The sequence below is a fragment of the Ipomoea triloba genome, chromosome 13 (genome assembly GCF_003576645.1).
Source record: "Ipomoea triloba cultivar NCNSP0323 chromosome 13, ASM357664v1".
NCBI lineage: Eukaryota > Viridiplantae > Streptophyta > Magnoliopsida > Solanales > Convolvulaceae > Ipomoea > Ipomoea triloba.
Window position 1 is genome coordinate 27,311,424 of NC_044928.1, and position 22,811 is coordinate 27,334,234.

A 22,811-nucleotide genomic window follows, 5' to 3' on the forward strand; every position below is an offset into this window, starting at 1 on the left:
TTGCATTCTGATACGCTGATGTCGATGTCTAAAAAACACAAAAATCTTGGTCATTTAACTCGACATTTGTGTCCTCAATATAGTTACCCCACCATCCATGTTAGTCCATACAATTAATTTAATAATTATAATGTTCTAAATTCGATTTTCACTAAAATTGACTTATTAGCCTACTTGATTTGTGTCTATCAGTTATGAGCAACTTAAACTAGTTTATGTCCTTATAGTCTCATAAGGTAGGTGCACAGTTTGAGTAGAGAAAGCATATTTCCCAAAAAAAAAAAAAGCAAAAAAAGCATGAGAAGATTTCATTGCAACAAGGGAAGTCATTTCTATGATTTAAAACTCAATCCAGAATTCCGATACAAGAAGCAAAAAAGAATAGTACCAATCAACCAACAAACACTAAAGACTCAAAATTACATAACAACAAAAGCCGGCAAAAAAGAAAAAAATAACACTACCCCAGCAAAGCACAGGCAAGACCAGCCAAAATTAGTCCAACTCCCACACAGTAGTAGTAGTAGTCACATTACCATCAACAAAAAATTGACTGCCACAATGGGCAATCCCCTCTGTGACCTACACGCCCCAAAGAATCAGCAGAAACTTTGCATGCAAAATTTTTAACTATCCAAACAAAATTTTGATTGGCGTCGTCTTCGTCATCGTCTTCTACCTCAACCTCTAACTCCGCACTCTCTAAAACTAATGAATTATCTAAAGTACCAGCGCAACCTTCTCCTGGGAAAATGGCAAAGGGTGAGCAATGAGCGGCTCGTAATGGTCTGCACCTGCTCCGCACCATCCTGCAATTCACAACCATCATCTTTTCGTTCACTATTTCACGAGCAGATAACAAGTGGAAGAACAAGCAAGAAAGCCACATGAGACGGTGATTGTTTAGTGTTTACTATACAAACATGTTATGATGTTCAAGCTCAAGTCTCAAGTTTGTTGTTTACCAATGTAGCACTAACAGATAAGTAAGATGTAAGCCTTAACTGAAGAAATTACATCTTTGGTGATGTATTAAAGAAGTTTCATTACCTGTTCCTTTCATGAAAAGAAAGAAAGGAGGTTCACATATTTCGCTTCTTGGACTGTGTGGGAGGAAGAAAACACAATTGTCTTCATCAACCATTGCATCAGATCCGTGTGCTTGCACCTATAGACAAACAGATGAAAGAAGAGGTTAGTTATAATCACTTAATTCTAAAAGAAAATTACCCGAGAGAACTATCTTCGTTGATATACTTCTAACAACCCTATCAAGGGACGAGTTTATTATCATTGTCCAATTTAAGGGTTTTCAGCTTTCCTCCGACAATATTGCTCTTTGTGATCAGATGGTACAAGTAAAAAGGCAGAATTTTATCTCATTTCGATTTGGTTTTTCATCTTGAATTAACTTGTAGGAAAATTGATTTCTCACCACAAAAATCTCCCGTTTAAACTCGGTTGCAAGACACTCAATGGCAATGTCATCACCAAAAGCAGCAGCACGACCATCTCTATTCTCATCTATGGTTAACAAGCCATCCTCAGTGTATTGCAAATTGATGATATTGTATTCATCATCAGGGGAACCAGAGATCAACATGTACTTTGCCCAACTTGGGCCATCATCAACTGCTATACACCTCTCTTTGTATATAGACTCCGCGGCCAATTCTCTAAAATTATCAATCACGAAAATAAAGTCAAAAGCAAAGCAACTACATAAAACTAGCACATTCTATGGCGACAACCCAAAAGCTAAACATTCAGCACCTTAACAAACAACATTTTGCTATTAATAGTAAATCATTCCTTAAATTAAGAGCAAGCACAAAAAGAACATAATGATTAATCCAATTTTTTTTAAAAAAAATTGTAACAGGCACTCACTAAGTGTGCCTGTAACTTTTTTTTGTTTACAAAAGCGATGCTTAGCTTTGTGGTTTAAAGTGAGGCAGGGCAGCACCATTTTGGTGAGCTTTTCCCTTTGAACAACTTTGCACTAAGTATAGGAACATAGTACACGAAAAGGCATAGAAAACATGAATTTTCAGATTTTTCAATCAAGCACTGATCTGAGAGAACCTAATTTTTCATTTTTCATAAATCAAGATTTGCAGGAAATGATGCAAGTTTTATCATTTTTAGTTCACAAATCGAAGCTCGCCTTGCCTATAAAAATTTAATTTTTTCTTCAAATATATTGAAAATTTATATATACTTTCCCAGCTGAACGCAATAAGTCAAGAAATTCATCTTTTTTCTATCATTTTCCTATCAATTACCAACATGTCTACCGAGCAAACAGAGAGATTTCAACAAATAAAAATAAAAATGAGTTTATCAGATCTGCAAATTAAGGAAATTTACCGCTGCATTCCGAGCTGAACGAGCTCAGTGATGGCGGAGTCTAAAGCATCCCGGTCTTCTTTCTTGGCTAATAGCTTGAGCTCTTGGACCACATGAATACCCCAACCGGCATTTAGATCGGGCGAGTACATGTGTTTAATCGCCGATTCAATCATTTCTCTCTCCTCATCCCTCGCCGATCCAAAATCCTCCATGAACCGGAGCACCGTCCGCCGCCTCAGATCTCTGGCGGTAGCGGCGGCGGTGGCGAGCCCCATGGCCTTAATGGACGCCGTGAAGAGGCAGTTGCCGTCGGACTCCACCTCGCCGCCGTGGCTAAGCCGGAAAACCACCGACGAGTTCTGATCCTTCGGGTGCTTCCACAGCACTCCCTTCGCCTGGAGCTTCACCAGGCTCCTCCTCTGCTGCTCTTCCAGCCCGGAAACATTCTCCCACGGCGTAGCGGCGGTGGCGGACATCTGGTCAACGAGATCGATGGAATCGAGGTTGGACGGGGTTGCCGTCGGGTCCCTCCATGGAACCACCGGCGACGACGCCGTCGAATCGCAGATTAATTTCCCCATTTCTTGAAAAATCCACAGATTTCTCCAATTAATCTTTTGAATTTTTTTTAATTTTTTTTCCCCTTTTTTTTTTCCTCTTCTCTCCTTCAATGGACAACAGAACCGTTACAGAGAGAGAGAGAGAAAGACAGAAGGGGTTAGGTGTTAGGGTTAACGGATAGATTTGAGTGTGCTGAAGGGTGAAGACACGTGGGCAAATCAGTACATTTAACTGATGAGCGTTGCATCGCCTTGTAAGGATACACGTGTCACTCTGTTATTGGTTACTGTTCGCAACGTTCTGGGTGACTTTCGAAGTGCCCCCTCTTTTTATCCTTTGTGGCGGGACGGATTTCTTTACAAATTTACAAGTCACTATCAACATTATTATTTCCAAAAATGTTAAAATTTTCAATTCGTTTCTTGTCCATTTGCATCATATACAATTTTACATATTAGGCACTGTTGTAAAAATCCGTGCCTAGGCGCTAGGCACTTCTAGACCGTAGAGAATTGTTCTCTAGACTCTAGGCGGTCGCCTAGTGCCTAACTCGGCCGACTGGGCCGAGTTGGCGTCCGACTTGGTCGAGTTAACTCGCCCAACTCGATAGAGTTAGTCGAGTTAATTCAGACAAGTTTGCCTTGTTAAATTTTTTATTATATTTATTTATATAAATAAGAGAAGTAAATGATATATATATATATATATATATATATATATATATATATATATATATGACATACACGCATATATATGCATTATTTTTTGTTTTTATAGGTTGCCGCCTAGGTACCGCTTAGGCGCTAGTATACCACCTGACTAGCGCCTAGCGCCTACTGCAACCATGATATTAGGTTGTATACAATATACATTGATAGAGTGTCAATTGACCTGAATCAATTACTAACAAATAAATCTTACACTTAGTTTGATAATCACAATATTTTAAATTCTCATCTACGTGAAATTGTCTATTTGATATTTTGACTTGAGTTGGTCAGCTATGCATAATCTAAACTGATTTACTCCTTGTGATCATTTTGACAATTATGGTCACAAAAGATGGTTCACCTCACACATCTTAAGATAGTGACTACAGATCTTCTCCTCAATCAAAATATCAATTGGAGTCTTATGATTTTCTTAATATTTTGAATATAGTTATATTGTTTATTCATTGGTTTAATAAAAATTTGTCTTTTAAAACTCGTATAGTGAAAGTCTAATTCCCCTTTTTAGGGGCCTTGCTTGCCAATAATAATAATAGTTGACTATAATAATTTATGATGTATTATATTATTATATTATTATAATTATATTGTAGTATATTTTATTATAATATTGTATATGTAATTACTTTTAGTTTATAATTTATTAAAATAATAATATTATTAAATTATTATTATAAAGTACAATTTGATATTTATCCTACTTCCTTTTCAATTTATATTCACACCAAACATTATATTATAATTCAAATTCCTAGTTGTTAGGGGGCAGTCCAAATTTATAGAGTTGCCTTCATTTGACCATATATGCTTTTGTTCAAACACGTGCACATGGCAAAGACTTAAAGCTAAGTGAAAAAACTCTTTTCTCCAATTTCTTCTTTCATTTTTTCCCTCTTCATCTCAACATCCAACCCAAAATGAAGAAATAAAATTATAGTGTGAAGACAATTTTACTTGTATATAATGATTAAGAAACCATATTCTTGTAGAATTTTGGTTGAAATGTCGTCGAAGGAACCACAATTGTTTCTAAATATAATTGAAACTCTAGCACTAAAATTGTTGCTTTAACAACTTTCAAGTGTTTAGATATTCACCGCTACCGCTAATTGAAAAAAAAAAAAAACTAATTGCCAAACAAGATAGGCTTGAATATATCTCATTTGCACTAAAATAATATACATCAAAGTTTCTAAAATTACACCTCCCTCGATCAATTGCTTTATCCATCTAATGTTATTTATAGGTTTACTATTCATTGGTCAAATCATTTTTAAAAAAAAATATTTGATAGTATATTTCTTTTTAAATTTAAATGTTTATATTTAATAATACTTTTAATATAATTTTTAAATACATAAATTTTATATACTATTAATGTAAATAACTTTACTAAAATCTCATTAACTAAATAAAGAATATATAAAATGGAGTCATTTTCATTTTTGGTCCTACTATTATTGGGACATTGCCAATTTTAGTCCACTTTATTAATTTTTGCCACATTACGGCCAGTCTTATTTAGTTCTTGCCATTTTTAGTCCATCGTTAAAATTTTTGTCAAATGGTCGTCCAAAACAGAGATATTTTTGGTATTTTCATGATTTAGTCATCTCCTTTACCCTTTGCAGTGGTTTTCCTTACAAATTTTCATCCAATGAAGAGGTTTGGCGGAAGCCATGTGAGCCACATTACAAAGCCATGGCTTCCGCCGGACCTCTTCATTAGATGAAAATGTGTAAGGAAAACCACTGCAAAGGGTAAAGGAGATGACCAAAGCATGAAAAGACCAAAAATACCCCTGTTTTGGACGACCATTTGACAAAAATTTTAACAGTGGACTAAAAGTGGCAAGGACTAAATAAGAATGGCAGTAATGTGGCAAAAATTAATAAAGTCGACTAAAATTGTCAATACCCCAATAACAATAGGACCAAAAATGAAAATGACTCATATATAAATGTGAGAGTACAATGTAAATGATGTGTCTCAAAATTGGGTGTAAAGTCAAAAGTTACACGTTTGTCTTACAAAGCCTGTAATAAGTTGCTTTGGTTCTTGGATTTCACGTACATTATTTTGCTTATATATAAAACCAAAAAAATAATTAAAACAATTGGACAGGGACCTTATAGCATTTTTAACAGTAGAATTATTTAGTCCTTTTTAAATAGTTTTTGTATGTGTGATTAGGAAAAAGAAAATGTGGAAAGGGAAAAGAATAAATATAAGTTTTTGTAAGTGCACGCGCCCGCTGGGCGCAGTAAGTGACGCTCACCCATGCGTGAGCGCCCTGTTTCTTTGCCTCAGTGGGACTCACCAATCTGCAATGAACGCTTAATTTGCGGAAGCTGCTCACCCATTCTCTCTCCTCTCCTTTCTCACGGCATGTAGGCATTTATCTGACATTATCTCCACCAATCACCACTGATGGTGATTCTCTTAACCAATTGAACACGTTCTACAAAAATATACTCAAAAAGAACCATTTTTCTTTAGAGAAGATAGGCAATCGTTTACTCTTATCTTGTCACTTTAAACGAGATTTATACTTCAAAGTAAGTGATTAATAATCTTTTTTTCAGAATTATATTACATGATCATACAATGGAGCAAGCATTGGGATTTTCGTCACTGAAGAGTTGGGGGGCATGGAGGAGTTCATGAGTGTAGCCTTTGTAAACGGCGGCGGCGGCGCCACCCTTTTTGTTGGAATCCGGCGGCGTTTCTCCATGATCTTTGTTATCTTTCTTCTGGCTTACAACTTTATTCACTTTGAGAACCTGAGCATGCCTCCCTGCCCTTTGGCTGATGAACTCCACTAGGCTTTCAGGACTCATGTTGCCCTTCACTCTTACTGTGTTGCTCTCCATGTCTGAATCCACTGTTTGTACCCCTACAACATCAACATAACCACCTCGTCATATTCATTCACTTTTTTTCACTATTCGTGAGTGTGCACCGAGTAAATGTGCTTTGTGACCTTAATCGGCAAATTAAAAGACTACAAGGATGTAAGCTAGTCTAGGTTGTTTATAAGCGACTGGTTTAAACCAAGAAAGTCAATAGGTCATTTTCTACTAAGAGTCCAACTTTGAACTTTGCGGTTACCAAGTTAATAGTCGGATCACTTTGATTGAGATTATATATTGGTTCAAATGCGAACCGTGCTTCCCGTGTGGCTAGTGTGAATTTACCATCAGATATGCATAAATGCACTACAAAACGCACCACGTACCAAAAATGCACCACAATTCACAACATCTCATCGTGCATTTATGAACATTTTACGGTGCTATGCGTTCCTAAATAGTGAGTGACCGCATAATCGTACAGGAAGTACTGTCGGCGGCACGGGAACTTCACTCTGAGTCTATGAAAAATGATTTGCAACACCAAAACAGTATTCGGGTAGGTAAGTTTATTACCTGGCAATTTGTGGATACAGTGCTTCACTTCCTTAGCACATGCTTCACAGTGCATATATATTTTCAATATAACCTCAATCACCTTTGGCTGTACCAAAAAAGATTTTTTTAAAGAAAACAGTTTTTAAAATGAAGTTGAAGACCAAAAAGTGTTAGAAAATTAGAGATTGAGATACAAGATTAGACCTCTTCTTTTTTAGGTTCTTTCTTGGGTTCTTTCTTGGGCTTTGGAATAGGAAATATGAGCTCCACATATTTCTCAGTCTTCTTCCTTAGCCTCTCTGTCACCATGATTGGGTCTGCATTCTTCCCTTTCACAGTTGCTCTGTGATTACTCTCATCAATTTCAATTCCTTCCACGCCTATATATAAGACACAGTCAAACAAATCAAAAGAAAAAACCAACAATAGTTAAAGACGATTTAATTTGACATGCAAAGTAAAATCACCATAAAAACCAATGAGTGAGTCTCTGACAGTTTCTGCACAGCCTTTGCAATGAATGTAGACTCCCAAGATAATTATCCCTCCTGGGTTCTGCTCATTTGACCCTTCTTCACTTTTGTTTCCCTGTAATTTATGCATCAACTAAGATCGATGTAGCAACATTATGAAGAACAAAAGTAAATTTAACAATGATACTAATAGGCAATCAAAAAATAACTCTACCGAGACCACCCAACCAAATTATTCGGATTATTGACTTAATAATCACAACATTACGGCTATGTTTGGCAAACCTAGCTGAAATGGTAGCTGAAAGCTGAAAAGCTATAAGCTCGAAGCTGAAATCTGAAGAGCTGTTAAACTAGCTGTTATGCTTAAAAGTGTTTGGTAAAATTAGCTTTTTGATAAGTTGATTAATGTAAAAAGACTAAAAAGGGCATTTTCATAAAAGTTAAATAATTTTAAATTTAAATAAGTTTGTTTACATATTAAAATATAAAATAATGAAATCAATATAATTTAATAAAATATAAAGTAAGAACATATATTTGAAAATATATAAAGTAAAACAAGATGTTTATAATTTATAAAATTAGTTCATACAAAAACTATTGTTCAAACACAAATATCAAATTAAAATTACAACGAAACATATTGAAGAAAAAATGCCAAAAGAGTTTTAATTGGGAGGGATAAATGATGTCATTTATATAAAATAATAAGGACAAAGATGGAAAAAAGTTAAAAAGCTACTAGCTTATTTTTGAAAAGCTACTTGAAGTAGCGTTTCAAAATAAGCTCTTATTTTAATCTATTAGCTTATTTTGAGAACATTACCAAATAAAGCTTATAGCTTATTAATAGCTTAAAATAAGCTATAAGCTCCTAAATAAGCTCTGCCAAACGTAGCCTACAAGTTTAATTTCCAGTCGAAACAGCCTATTGGTCGGCTATAGACCTATTGACCTTTTTGGTTTGAATTAATCATAGACTCACAGTCTATTGGCTTGATTTGAGCCACTTGTTGAATTGAGCCAAATATGGGTCTATTGACATTCTTGATTTGAATCAGTCAGCTATGGGGCAATTCTAAGTTGTTTACCTCCACTTACTAGGATTACAAGGCGGGATTAATCTCGTACACACCCTCGAGCTGTGACTTTATATATATATATATATATATATATATATATATTCCATCCACAATTTGCAAGAGAGTGACAATAATCCGAGAATTGGGTTCTTGAAATGTTCTTAAAAGTTTGTTGAGAGCCAAGGAAGCAAGTTTTCTTACCTTCCCCATTCTTCTGTTGAGTCTGAAAAGCTGAAGCCGCAGAGGACAGTACCAAACAAGCTCTCAGAATCTCAGATGTATACTTATAACAAAAAGGATGAATATATAGAGAGGAAGAAGAATTCTGAAGAATATAATGGCACTATTATATTGCATCTGGTACACTGTACTGATTGATTTAAAAGTGGCATGACATCTGATCTGTGAAGTTGATTGCACAGAAAAACAGCAAATTTAGTTATGGAAAATCAAGAATTAATGGTAGTTACCTGAGAAAGTTGTACCTAAATGTTAAGGAATCACTAAATCCAGAAACTATACTGGTAACTGAAAAGGGTTTAAGGAAAAGCAGTAGTTAGTATTTATGTGCTTTATCAACTTTTTATTAAGAGGATTCAATGACTGTGCTTGAAAGGACAAACGTTACAGATTTAATATTTATTACTTAAAATTGAATATAAGGCAGAGTAAAAGTGGACACATTAAAATCAATCGTTATACCCTGCACCACGGTGCACATAGCAATGTGCACCACATACGTAAAACGACGTCGTTTCGGTGTTAGTGGACGCGGATGCGAATGACTCAGGGAATTCATTATCTATAATACACATAATCATTATCAATAATACACAGAACGTTTGCCTAGAATACACAGAATGTTTGCCCAGAATACACAGAATATTGACACAAAATACACAGATGTTAGTGGACGCGGACGCGAATGACTCCAGGAAATTCATTATCTATAATACACATAATCATTATATAAAATACACAGAACGTTTGCCTATAATACACAGAATGTTTGCCCAGAATACACAGAATATTAACACAAAATACACAGAACTCATCCTCCTAACATTCGAATGCACAAACACATCACAACATGTGTTAATAACATGAATACACAGAATATTTACACAAAATACACATAACTCATCCTCATAAACATTCGAATGCACAAACACATCACAACATGTGTTACTAACATGAAATCACAACATGTGTTACTAACATGAATACACATAACGGTTGTCTAGAATACACAGAACGGTTGCCTAGAATACACAGAATATTAACATAAATACAGAGACCGGCCGAAACGGGAAACATGATTTCCAAAAAAAATGGACGATTAGTTTACAATGCTCAAAACGACGTCGTTTAGGTACGTGGTGCACAGTATAATTTGCCTGGCTAATATGTTTTTTTATTTTTTTTATTTTCCTTCTAAATTTTATGATAATAAAATTACTTTTACTTATTAATTCGACAATTTGGATGGTTGGTAAGATAACGGTCAATCTAATTACAAGATGAATAACAATGGGTATATTGTACAATGTGTTATTATTTAAAACTAAATGAAAATAAATGATTTTTCTTTACCTAATCGATCATTTTATAAATTAAGAAGGGGAATATAACATGATTCTTGAATTGTATATATGGTAGCTCTCCACATTTTGTGTTCCATTGGCCATTCCTATAAATTTGGTTTCCGCACTATAAGAATTATTATAGGCCTTCAATATGGGCCATAATACGGACATGGACCTGCTAAAATGATAATGCTTTTTGGGCTAAATTATAAGATAGTTTTCATTCATTAATATCATCAAAAGATGATTTCTTTAGTAATTGAAAAGGTCGGAATCCCCTTGGAAGACGGCGACATGTTCGAGGTACTATCAAAATGTCCTGCCACGTGGTCAATCATCCCGCCTCCACGTGGCACACATGCCAATTCAGCTACACGTGTAAGCGCCTCCAATCTCAAATTTCGGTCCACCTTTCTTCTTCTTCTTCTTCATCTTCTCCCCAAAGCCATCTAAAAACTCACTCAATAAGCTGAACTGTAAAGAAATTAAGAAGAAAACAAGAAAAAAAAATGTCAGGAGTAACCCTAGCAGCGGCTCTGGACGAGCCAAACCCATCTTCACTAAGAAAGCAACAAAAGCACCTGAAAAACCAACCAGCAGTAGGCATAATGGGGTCTCTCCGCGTAATCGAGCTTCAACTAGTAGCCTTCATCATGGTCTTCTCCGCGAGCGGCTTAGTCCCGCTCCTAGACCTATCTTTTCCGGCGCTCTCCTCCGCCTATCTCCTCATCATTTCCCGGCTAGCCTTCCCCTCCCACTCCCGTTGTGGGCCCCCGGAGTTGTTTCAGGGGGGCCGGCTTTTCCGTGTTTACGTGGTGTTTGGCACAACCGTTGGGCTGTTCTTGCCGCTGGCTTATGTGTTGGGTGGATTCGCGAGGGGCGACGAGCATGCCGTCCGATCAGCAACGCCTCACCTCTTCTTGCTGTCTTTCCAGATACTAACGGAGAATATTATAAGCCGATGGTCTCTGTTTTCGGCGCCGGTGAGAGCGTTTGTCCCTTTGCTTTACACCGTTCGCCGGGTGTTCGTGATACTGGACTGGATGCAAGATGTGTGGGTTAACAAATCATTGCCTGCAACCGCAGATTTCAAGGTAATAACACTTACATATATACCAATTTAATGAATCCAATTACATATATACATTATTTGGTAATCACATGCTCAACACGCCCCCTCACGTGTGCATGACTCTGATACCAAATTGAAGTAAGTATGTGCTTCATCTTAACTAAAAGCTTAAGCTTTAGACTGCACATTTATGTGTATATTATATTTATGCTCAACAAGTTTGACTTATTAGTCTTCTGGGTTTGAGCCAACCAGTTCAGATAACTCTGCATGTAGTGAATGATTAAGTGGGTTTCAGGATGTTGTATGGCACTGGTTCGGGAGGGGGCTGGCGGTGGCTAATCTGCTCTACTTTTGTGTGAATCTGTTCGGGTTTTTGATTCCGTGCTATTTGCCGAGGGCGTTTGAGAGGTACTTTAGGGAGAGAGATGAGATTGTTGCCAAGACGGGAGAAGACTACAGGCGCTCGCCTGCAACAACGCTCAATAATAAGCAGCCTCAGCCTCAGCCTCAGCCTCATCATCATCTGCACACAGACAAGGCAGATTAGTGTTTAGTACTATCCTAGTACTGTTTGATCCATAGACTAAAGGTAGTTACAATATAATATAATGGCGGTTAGGTTCCATCTGTGATATATATCATCATTTCATCCATCACATACATCACTTTCATTCTAAGGAATTGTACGTGTATGAGCTGTGGGTTTGCCCAATTAAGTTAGTCATCGCCAAAATCCAAGCTTTAGATCAAATCTTTAACTGGATGTATTCTCGCATGATAGTTGTATGGTTTCGGTTGTAGATAAAGAGAAAGACAAAGAATATAAAGAGAATAATGGATACTCTTATTAATCATCCTCCAGTCCCAATGGGTAAACTTCAAAATTACAAAAGCTTGCAAGTAATTACTTACAAAGTTAACTTTGATCTATGTCAATGTCATTCAACTTCACAATAAGCTCATCACTACAATAAATATTGAAATAAAAAAGTAAAATTTAAGTCAGCAAGCCATCAAGATTATCTACAACTGTTACTTCATCCTCCCCACTTTCACTTTGCATCTGCAAGTCTGGAGCGTATTGATTCAGGGCCCGGGATCTTGTTAACACTGCAAAGCGTGGAATATGAGTGACCATACTTTCGACTATAGGAATTATCTAAATGATAGTAAAAGGAGAAAAAAATTATTAGGACTTACCAAATGAAGAGATCGCCTCTTGATGCTGACTTTTCATAGATCCATTCTGGGGCTAGTTCATGCAGTAATCTGAGTTGCTCTTCGATTTCTCCTGCAGAAATAATAGAACAGTTTTAACTTGGAAACAAAAAAGGCTTTTTTAGTATCAGTTGGCTCGAGATTTGGTACGAGGCTTACTTGTATCAACAGTTCTTAGGGGGCTTGAAATGATCCTGTGCATAAGTTCCTCCTTGGGGATGACAGAGCGTCTGATTGATTGAAACAGGAAATAAATCATGTCAAACAGTTTTGGTAGTCCTGCAAGCATTTGTTTCCTCCACTTTGCTTGATTGAAACAGGAAATAAATCATGTCAAACAGTTTTGGTAGTCCTGCAAGCATTTGTTTCCTCCACTTTGCTTGTGAGATGGCGGGATCTTTTTCCTCGAGCGCTTTCCTTTCCTTTTCTCTTATCTGCATATATAAGCACCATGGTTAGTTTTTTTGTTGAAAATTAGTTTGAAACGAAGTAGCGAGGAGCTTGATATGTACTTACTGATTGCAGGAGATCCTCGGGGAGATCATATATATGATCATGAGCTGATGAAAGTCTTTCAGTCTCACTACCTCCTGCATTCTTCACTGGAGTGTCAAAGATCAGCCTGCCCCGGGCAGAGCGCCTAACTAGTTTGTTTGGTGGAGATTTAGCTGAATCTTTATCGTCTTCTCGAGTCATATAACATCTCTTGGGAGGTGGGGTGGATGCGAGTTCAGATGGTGTTCCTTCAGCAGTCAAGAATGAACCTTCCTCGACTTTAGAGAGATGCAAATCCTTCTTCACAGCAACAGCATTAGGCGAGCATCCAGCACTCGAATCAGTGCAAGGTTTCCTCTCGGGGGAAAGATTGACAGCAAGTGTTTGTTCTTGTTTGGTGTCCTCCACCCTGCAAAGCGTGCTGCGCTGGGAGAAGCTCCGTCCAAAAGAACGAAAGAGGTGGGACGTTGAGACCGGGGGCTTAGACAGGTTGACGACGACGCCATCAATCTCATACACAGCTTCATTTCTGGCCTCACCGCACGGTATAAAGGATGAACCAGAAGGCACTGGTGGCTTTGATTGATTGAAGGGATATGGTAATTCCTCCTCTGGAATGTCATCTCCCTAAGCACACATCATAGTCAACAAACATTGTCTTCCAAAATCATTAAAAAGAACAATCTGCAACAATGTTCATTCCACCAAACACTATCCATGAAATGCTAATTCTCAATAAACATAAACAATCCTACATCAACAAAGCTTGAATTCTCATCAAGTTTCAGCAAATCATTATGCACTAGTACTTACAACAAAAACTAGTTTGCATAAAAGTAAATGCATACCTCTGGATGGGATTTGAAGAAATCCAAAAGTCGAGCCCGGAACACTTTCCCCAACTCCAAAATCCCACTTCCATTGTCCCCAACCGCGCTGGCATTTAGCGTAATGTGAAGATCAGGCTTCATAAAGCTCGTGCGCTCATCATGCACGATGATCTTCGTTACCTCAATGGCTTCAGGTAGAATAAACTTCAACTGAGCTAGATGACCATGAGAAAACCTCCTACAAAATCAAACCAAAACCAATAAATTAGCATAGTGGCCATAACCTAATCACAGTAATATCTTGAAGAGATTAAACAAATGCAACCAACTCTCAATTTGATATGTGTACCTGTCAGTTAAAAACTCAATTTTGGGACTAATGTTTGTAAATGTTGTGTTCGATCCCTTCCTTCGTAGCAGCCGGATAGAATTAGCCAAGCTATTGAAGAATTCACCCAAAAGCTCATACCTGAAACATAGTCACTAACATTAATATTCAATAGAATCAATTCAGACACTCCAATTTCGGATTAGAAATTGGAATAATTATTTGAAACCCTAAAACTATAGATTAAACAGAAAAATATACAAGATTATCCAGCCAAAATAGCAAAACTAAAAGGGGGAAAGTTGTTACTCTTCCGGCAGCTTTGCAGGCGAAGGATTTGGCTTCGAACGGGAATGCAGCACCTTCTTCGTCTTAAACGATTTGAGCAATGACGGCTTAGCGGATTTCATTACAAAAATTCACTGTAAAACCAAAACTCCCTCATTAAACAATGCAAATATCATCAAACTATAACTTCAATCTCCAAAATCAAGCTGAAAATTAAGAGATAATCAACAAACAGAAAAGAAATAAAATTTTATTTTCTAACCTCCGTTAAGAAACGCCTCTATCTTCTTGTCTTCTTGAGGCTGGGTTTCAGGGCAAACATTGAAGAAGGAGGCTAAGTGCGCGGCATTTTATATTAGAGCTTGGCGGGAACTTGGCGGGAAATCTGAGGTGGCAGCCACGTGTCCACATGCCAGGAAAGGTTTCGAGCCAAATTCTGTTTTGAGTTGGATTACCACCGTTGGCGACTCTAATTCTAGTTGGAGAAGGTATAAACAAAAGTTGGAGAAGGTATAAACAAATGTGAGGGGCAGTATTTTTGAGATAAACTCTAATATTCTTTAATTTATGAAGCTCTGTTAAGACTTAACGGCAGCCGTTTCTTTAATTAATGAAATAACAGTGTTTTATGACCATGGTCCACCGTATAATGACTACAAAATAAGTAGAACGTATACATACTACCCTGTAAGGAATCATGAGTATTTCAAAAATAAAAATAAAAATAAGTAAAAGGAACACAACTACAATAATGAAGTGAATGTAAGACTTTATAACAAAAATATAGTAGTTGATCTTTGACCATCAAATTTTACAAAAATAAACGAAATAGGTAACAAAGAAATTAAAAAAAAAAAAACCAAATTAGTAAGTGTCATTAATATTAAGAACAAAATATGATTAAATATAAATATGCTACCACAATCAAAATGATTATTTTTTGTAATAAAAATTATATATATATCGGTAACATCTGTTACTGTTGGTTTGAACGTTTTGCAAAATTTATTAAGCAGCTTGAAGCTCTAGAAGAATTGGCTGCTCTAGAAGGAGCAGTAGTGCAGTACGTGATGAATTAAATAGCTTATAATACTTTTTTTTTTGTCACATTTTACGAATATTCACCTTGTATAAATTAATACAGTCGAGCCTCGATTATATTTCTAAGATGTTGCATGACATTAGTTTGGGAGGGTACTGATCATGGTTAATCTACTATACTTTTCTCTCAATTTCTTATAATTTTTCAAGCTTTGAAGGGATGGTTTTCATATGATAGTACATAATCAATTCATCATCATAACTTACAAACACGGGTAATAAACAAGTAAACAGTGTGCAATTTTATTTTTCATTTTTTTTTAATGAATTCACGAATTAATGTGTTTTTTAAGAGTGTAATCAAACTTTATTTGTGGTAACGACATGCATAACTAGATACCTCATGGGTGATGTAACTTAGCCCATTAAAATAACTAAATTAAGTTGTGAAAGTCTGTAACATCTCATCCCTCCCATTGTTGGTTTGAATGTTTTGCCCAAATGAAGCATCTTGAGGCTCTAGAAGAATTGACCGGACCACAAATTCATTCCAATTGTTTGTTTTTTATTTGTTACTATTAAGTTCAATTTAATTGTCTTTATTGTTTATTTTTGGATTAGGAAGGATATCCATAATCATTATTTAAGAGTGTGTACCAAATAACATTCACTTTTTGTTTTACCCTAGCAGTCAAAGAACTACAAGGAGGTAAACTAGCATAGCTTGTAATTAGCTCAAACAACAAATTATACCATGGACCAGGTATACGTACTTTATATTGTGGACCCTAATCTAAAAACAACATTCAAATTTTGTACATACAATTGACACATTCTGTATCCGCAGCTCATTGTTGACGTACCTGTAATCAAATTGAAGGCACACATAGTAATTAGACAAATAAAATGATAACTACACACGCATAAACTGTTAACTACAGGTACATAGTATGCTAACTACATATACATAATATGTTAACCAACATCTTATGTGTCTGGAGTTAACATATTTTGTACCTGCAGTTGACAATTTATGCATGTGTTTATAGTTATTATGTTATGTGTCTGTGATTATCATATTATATGCATTCAATTTGTTTACAAGTACTGAAATTAATAACTGTAGGTACAAAATGTATTAACTGTAGATACATAATTTTTGAACTAGAGTTCACAATGCAATACGAACATTGGTCCATGGTATAACAATTGGACTCAAACTAATAAGGTCAATATGCCGCTCCCACGGGAATTAAAACTTGGAACCTTGTGATTAATATGTGGTTATTTTAATGTTGTGAAACTAGATGTATCCTTGCGTGAATAGTTGTATGATTTTGATTGCGGTAAAGTAATTAGATAAAGAGAAAGATAGAGAATAATGGATACTCTTATTAATCATCCTTCAATTCAATATCATTAGGATACTCTGTATAAATACTGATGTGGGTACAAGTAGGAATACCCTAGGCAAAATCGATCTACGTGACAGTTGGTCAGAGGTTCTCGGTCTCTTTGACTATTCAGGAGATAAAACAGCCAAAAGTTCTCCTGACAGCAATAAATGCGCCTTTTATAAGTGGCCTCGAGCAGAGCTCCGGCCCAGCGACATGCGCTACGCGTGTCGAACATGCACCGGTACGAGTAACAGCCCAATCGTCCAGCAGCCAGGTGCTAGTCTCGGATAAGTAAGGCTCTAACCCAGATAGGGTATTAAGTTAGGTTGAGACGCTAGTCCGACCGACCCGTAGAGACCGGGATAAAGGCGGGTTCTAGAGAATATGAAATAGCCCGGGACGGAACATAGACCAGGAGGTCGGTATAAGTAGACCGGGGTTTTATCCCTATCAAATATATACAAGATATACAAAGTTTTAATTTATTATAAGACTAATAAAGATGAAGATGTATTATCATAGTATAATACCTCTAGTAATATCCACATCTAATAATTTAGTACACTTCCCTTAGACATTATTATATCATACTTATGCCTGGTTAAAAAGCTCACTACAAAATTTCAGTGGAAAAAAGTGAAGAAAAAAAAAAGTACACAAGGAAAAGTTTGGCTTGCTGGTATACTCGGAGCTTCCCTGGATACTTCCTAGTTCCTACTTTCCTAGTGGCATTGTTTTTGGTAACATAGACTTTTCAAAACAAAGATACTACACAGTACACCAGGCCACGTCATTTAGAATAAAATATACAGAGAGTACAAGCACGTGTTATGAATTGGAGCCATATTTATTGAAGCAGGGAAGCACGAGTTCTGCACTTTAAATTGAAGCAATTAAGAAATGAAGCCAATTAATTAATAGAATCAAAGAAAGTTGATATGCTTGTTAATTTAGTGATTTTAAGATTTTAAGTTTGATTTTTAATGGAAGTGGTGGTTGGTTATAAACAATTTAGGTTGATTTAATTTTTTTATCGGCTAAGATAACAAAATAGATTTACCTAATGCAAGAACGGGAGAAATTCAGTTGAACTGATAAGATAGTTGACTTGATTTCATAATCATAAGGTAAAAAGTTGTAGTATGCAAACTATACTTCTTGCCAATCAAGTTAAACTATTCATTTGAATAATATCCCATATATAATTCTTAAATTACTTTTGAAGGGAATATATCGCCCCAACCTATCAGGCCTAACTCATTTAAAATGGTCTAACATTTGATTATGATTAACTCATAAAATAAGGTTCGTAAAATTTAATGTCTAAGAAATTAACCTCCTCTCAAAAATCGTGTCTAAGAAGTCTTCACATGTATTCGTTCAATTGCGCGTGAGAGGTCTGATTATATTTAACCAATCAACCAACAATAAGTTGGCGCATGTCAAAATAGGCATAATATATAGACTTGTTGATCATCATTCATCATAATTCCAATCTATACCATGCGACTTAGTCCAACCAATAGCCTCCGTCAACTTGTCAAAACAAATTATAAAACTTGACTGTTTTTCTTCCGTTATAAATAAAAGTCTTAACGTAACATATAAAAAGTTAATAATTTTTTTTTTCAATCAAATTTTTACTTTACTCCTAACCTCCCATGTCACTATTAACTCTCTACACTTGTGCTCAATGTTGTTAAGAATTTGGGCAGGTGCGGTTTGATAAACACAGGGATCGGAATTTCTACTTATTATTTGGAAGAATCAATGCTACATTAGTTAATTTAATGGAAGTTCAAAATATATAGGTATTCAAATTGCATATTATTCACAATTGTGCATTAGGAAAGATTCTGATCCATGTAGCAAGACAATTTTTCGAGAGAGATGTGCATGTAACTTTGAGTAACAATTATGGAACAATCGAATTTTAACATGGTGCTTAAGCCATATACCAATTCGATGTGAGCTATATGAAAAGTGAAAGAAAGTTTTAGAGTCCCTAGCAAGGTAAATTTTCGAGAGTGAGGTGCATAATTTAAGGAAAAAAAACACGATATTGAGCTTTGGAAAATAATTATGGAACAACTAACCAAACTTTAACATGTTGCTTAAGTCATGTACCAATTCAAAGTGAGTTGTACAAAAAGTGAACGAAAGTTTTAGAGTCCAAAATCAAAAAATTTGAATTCAGTTGTTTGAATTCAAATTTTCCTAGTCATGCATTTTGTAATAAAATTATATCATGGAGAGAATTTAGGCCATTCTTGATGAGAGTTAAATTATGACATTGTAGTCATTAAATTAACAACTTGACCAACTTAATACTTGATAAGATTACCCCACAAATTTTCGTTACTTATCAAATTTTAAACCCTATTCTCTTTATCACTTAAAATCCAAGCGTGGCAATGGTCATACCCAAAATCAGAAAAACAAATCGCATACCCAACCCAAAATTAAACCTAACAAGTTAACAACACGAAGTCAAATAATTTAATTTATTTAATTATGATTAGAGAAAGTTTAGGACAAAATTTGTAACAAATTATAACCACTTATACATGTACTTCCATACCAATACTAGTAGAATTTCAACTTGACTTAACCCCATTTATACTCTGATATGTATATATTAATCTGATAAATAACATACAATTCACTTTCTCATACTACATATCTACTAATAATAAATAGAATTAATCATCATTTTGGTCCATCAATTGTTTCTCTCAACTATCAATGTAGTCCATAGTTTTCAATTTCAACTAATTTGATCTTCGAATTATTTAAAATTTCATCGATTAAACCCTTTCAGTGACCAAAATGGTGATTTTCACATTTTAAATATTTTTGTCAAATTTGGTCCCTTCGCTTTAATTAAAATGTACATTTTACTACAAGCTAATATACTATGTATGAGACAATTTCTCTATATTTTAAGAATTTAAATGCAAAAATTTAATTATCTAATCAATCTTATAGGAAAAATAATAATATTTCAAAATGTAAATGAGAGCTTACAATATGAATAGTTCACACATAGGCCCTGTTTGGTTATATCAGCCTATCAGCCAATTTTGGCTTATTTGACCACTATTAGTTGTTTGGTTAATAAGCTTTTTGTAACTCTAAAATACTAAAATTCAAAAGGCTACTCAAAGTAGCCCGCATTTTCAATTAGCTTTTTGAAAAAAATTTTATACCAAACAGCTATCAGCTAACAGCCAACCCAATCAGCCAACTTTTTACAATCAGCTAATGTTATTAACAAATCATACCTTCTAACCCAATCAGCCAACAGCCATTTACCAAACAGGACCATAACAAAAATTGAGTTCCAAACCATATACACAATGAAAACTTATGAATTCATATGTTATATAACTTCATTGCATAATTTTTTTTATTACTACGGCTCTGTTTGGCAGAGCTTATTTAGTAGCTTATAGCTTATTTTAAGCTACTAATAAGCTATAAGCTCTGTTTGGTAATGTTCTCAAAATAAGCTAGTAGCTTAAAATAAGAGTTTATTTTGAAATGCTACTTGGGGTAGCTTTTCAAAATAAGCTAGTAGCTTTTTAACTTTTTTTCATCTTTATCCTTATCATTTTAAATAAATGACATCCTTTACCCCCTCAATTAAAACCCTTTTGACATTTTTCTTTTTATTATGTTTGGTTGTAATTTCAGTTTGATATTTATGTTTGAACATTAATTTTTGTATGAACTAATCTTATGAATTATAAATATTTTTTTTTATTTTATATATTTTCAAATATATGTTTTTATTTTATATTTTATTTAAATATATTGATTTCATTATTTTATATTTTAATATATAAACAAACATATTTAAATTTAAAATTATTTAAATTGTATGAAGATGTCCTTTTTAGTCTTTTTATATTTATCAGCTTATCAAAAAGTTAATTTTACCAAACACTTTTAAGCATAACAGCTCTTCAGATTTCAGTTTCGAGCTTATAGCTTTTCAGCTTTAAGCTATTTTTCAGCTTTCAGCTACCTTTTCAGCTAGGTTTGTCAAACATAGCAGTACTATTGGACAATATCAATAAGCCTATTATAATCATGTTACTTTTAACAAAAATAAAAATAATAATAAGTTAAGTATAATCATGTTATTTTTAACAAAAAATTAATTAAGTTTTATTGAATCATCAATATTGCATTAAGAAAACTTAATTTATTTTATATTGTCAATAAAAATAAACTTTTACATGCATTAACATCATATTCATCCCAACGCATAAAAGCAGATTATCTACTAGTTGTAGCACTTCCAAAAATCAAAGGTCACCATCTTTATCGTCATATCGTGGAAGAGGCAGGACCTAATATGAACATTTTGCGTGAAAGAAAAGTATCTTCATTAAGTGTTCATTGTTCACATTTGACCACACATGAAACATAATTCCTTTTTAAAAATTAAAATTAAAAATTTGCCTAATAAAGACAAAAATCAAAAGCTGTATAATTAAAAACTATTGTGCAGCCAATGACCTTGTGGTTTAGTGGCACCCGGTGTCCCGGAAAACACTCTCACATGGATGATGGGAGTGGGTTTGAGCCTCAGTCTGAGAAAGTAACTATGAACAGATACTACATTGTAACAGAGTCAGTAGTACTCAAAAAAAAAAAAAAAAAAAAAAACTATTGTGCACGATGGTGTCGTTCTTCTGCACGAGACTAAAGATTCTAATGCTATCTTTAATTTAATTTTTCAAAATTTTTCTTCAATCCCTTTTTTTTCTTTGAATTTTCTATTTTTCATTATATATTATTTATTTTAAATTAAAACATGTATAAATAAATATCTTTTTATTTTCATTAATTTTTCTAGAGATTTTTTTGCTCATACAAATAAATTTTAACCAAAATAAATACAAATGCTTATGTGAGATTGATTTTAAATATATATTGTAATATTTTTAATAAAAATGTACTCCGTAATATTTTTCTATGAGTTCACACACACACATTGCAAACATAATGAAACAGAGAACAAAAACAAAACCAAAAAAAAATAAAAAAATAAAACAAAAAAAACAAAAAACAAAAAATAAAAACAAGAGGGGGCATACCACTCCCGCATTATTTAGTCATTAACTATCAATTTTTTTTTTTTAAATTTTATGCATGCCTATAAAATTACTACCACATTTCACCATCTGATCTTGATCAATTTTTACCCAATCTTTTTAAATTTTTATAAATGACAACCCTAAGATCACTATATTTTACTATGTCGTTTACATGAAGGTTAAATTCAAATAACTCACAATACTTTCATGCTAGAGACTTAGACTAAGGTTTGCCAAAAAATTAATAAAAAATGACCAAATGTGAGAGGAATTTAATAGTTAGGCACTAAACGTAGAAAAAGTGATAGGTACTAAAGACCAAATTCCTTCCGCATTTGGTCCTCTCGAGTCTCGATCAATTTTCTCTGCAATCTACATGTTTGTTAAATTCAAATAATTTACATGACTGTCATATGAGAGATTTCAGCTAAGGCTGATAGAAAAATTAATCGAAGAACAAAATGTGAATGGAATTTGATAATCTATCATGCACCAATTATGTTTTCACTAAAAAACAAATAAACAAAAAGGATAATTAGTGATGCTTTCAATTCACAATGACTATTCAGTCCACGTAATACAGCCAAATCAGGAGGCAAAGCAGAAAACGAGTATTAGTGGAAAATTTTTATCAAAAAATTAAAATAAAATAATTCAAATTAATTTTTATCTCAAAAATTCCAAACCACTAGCCGTGTGCACGAGTTTATTAGTCCACTATTTTTGACCAGGAATAGTCAGTCGTTGCATACTTTCCATATCCATTGAATTCCTATTTGGAATTCAGTGGGGATTGGTTGAGCATTCTTTCGCAGTTCTCATTATCTCGATAT

General features: G+C 34.5%; 4 protein-coding genes across 4 annotated transcripts; 1 reads left to right on the forward strand and 3 right to left on the reverse strand.

The window, feature by feature from the left end:
- Positions 1-306: 306 nt before the first annotated feature.
- Positions 307-3,078, reverse strand: LOC116003195. The gene is made up of 4 exons (XM_031243356.1): positions 2,371-3,078; positions 1,436-1,676; positions 1,051-1,168; positions 307-809 (listed from the first exon to the last, which is right to left on the reverse strand). The coding sequence occupies exons 1-4, from the start codon at positions 2,931-2,933 to the stop codon at positions 721-723; spliced, it is 1,011 nt and encodes a 336-aa protein (XP_031099216.1). The 5' UTR covers positions 2,934-3,078; the 3' UTR covers positions 307-720.
- Positions 3,079-6,244: 3,166 nt separating this feature from the next.
- Positions 6,245-8,822, reverse strand: LOC116001429 (heavy metal-associated isoprenylated plant protein 7-like). Its single transcript, XM_031241308.1, has 5 exons — positions 8,814-8,822; positions 7,522-7,642; positions 7,259-7,434; positions 7,073-7,160; positions 6,245-6,540 (listed from the first exon to the last, which is right to left on the reverse strand). Exons 1-5 carry the CDS (start codon positions 8,820-8,822, stop codon positions 6,245-6,247), a joined length of 690 nt encoding a protein of 229 aa, XP_031097168.1.
- A 1,885-nt stretch (positions 8,823-10,707) lies between these two features.
- LOC116001430 lies at positions 10,708-12,100 on the forward strand. The gene is made up of 2 exons (XM_031241309.1): positions 10,708-11,292; positions 11,569-12,100. Exons 1-2 carry the CDS (start codon positions 10,708-10,710, stop codon positions 11,818-11,820), a joined length of 837 nt encoding a protein of 278 aa, XP_031097169.1. The 3' UTR covers positions 11,821-12,100.
- A 225-nt stretch (positions 12,101-12,325) lies between these two features.
- On the reverse strand, positions 12,326-14,736 carry LOC116000892 (CDT1-like protein a, chloroplastic). The gene is made up of 9 exons (XM_031240754.1): positions 14,695-14,736; positions 14,454-14,566; positions 14,166-14,285; positions 13,835-14,054; positions 13,008-13,613; positions 12,824-12,925; positions 12,651-12,750; positions 12,474-12,564; positions 12,326-12,383 (listed from the first exon to the last, which is right to left on the reverse strand). Exons 2-9 carry the CDS (start codon positions 14,552-14,554, stop codon positions 12,326-12,328), a joined length of 1,398 nt encoding a protein of 465 aa, XP_031096614.1. The 5' UTR covers positions 14,555-14,566; positions 14,695-14,736.
- Between the last annotated feature and the right edge of the window lie 8,075 nt (positions 14,737-22,811).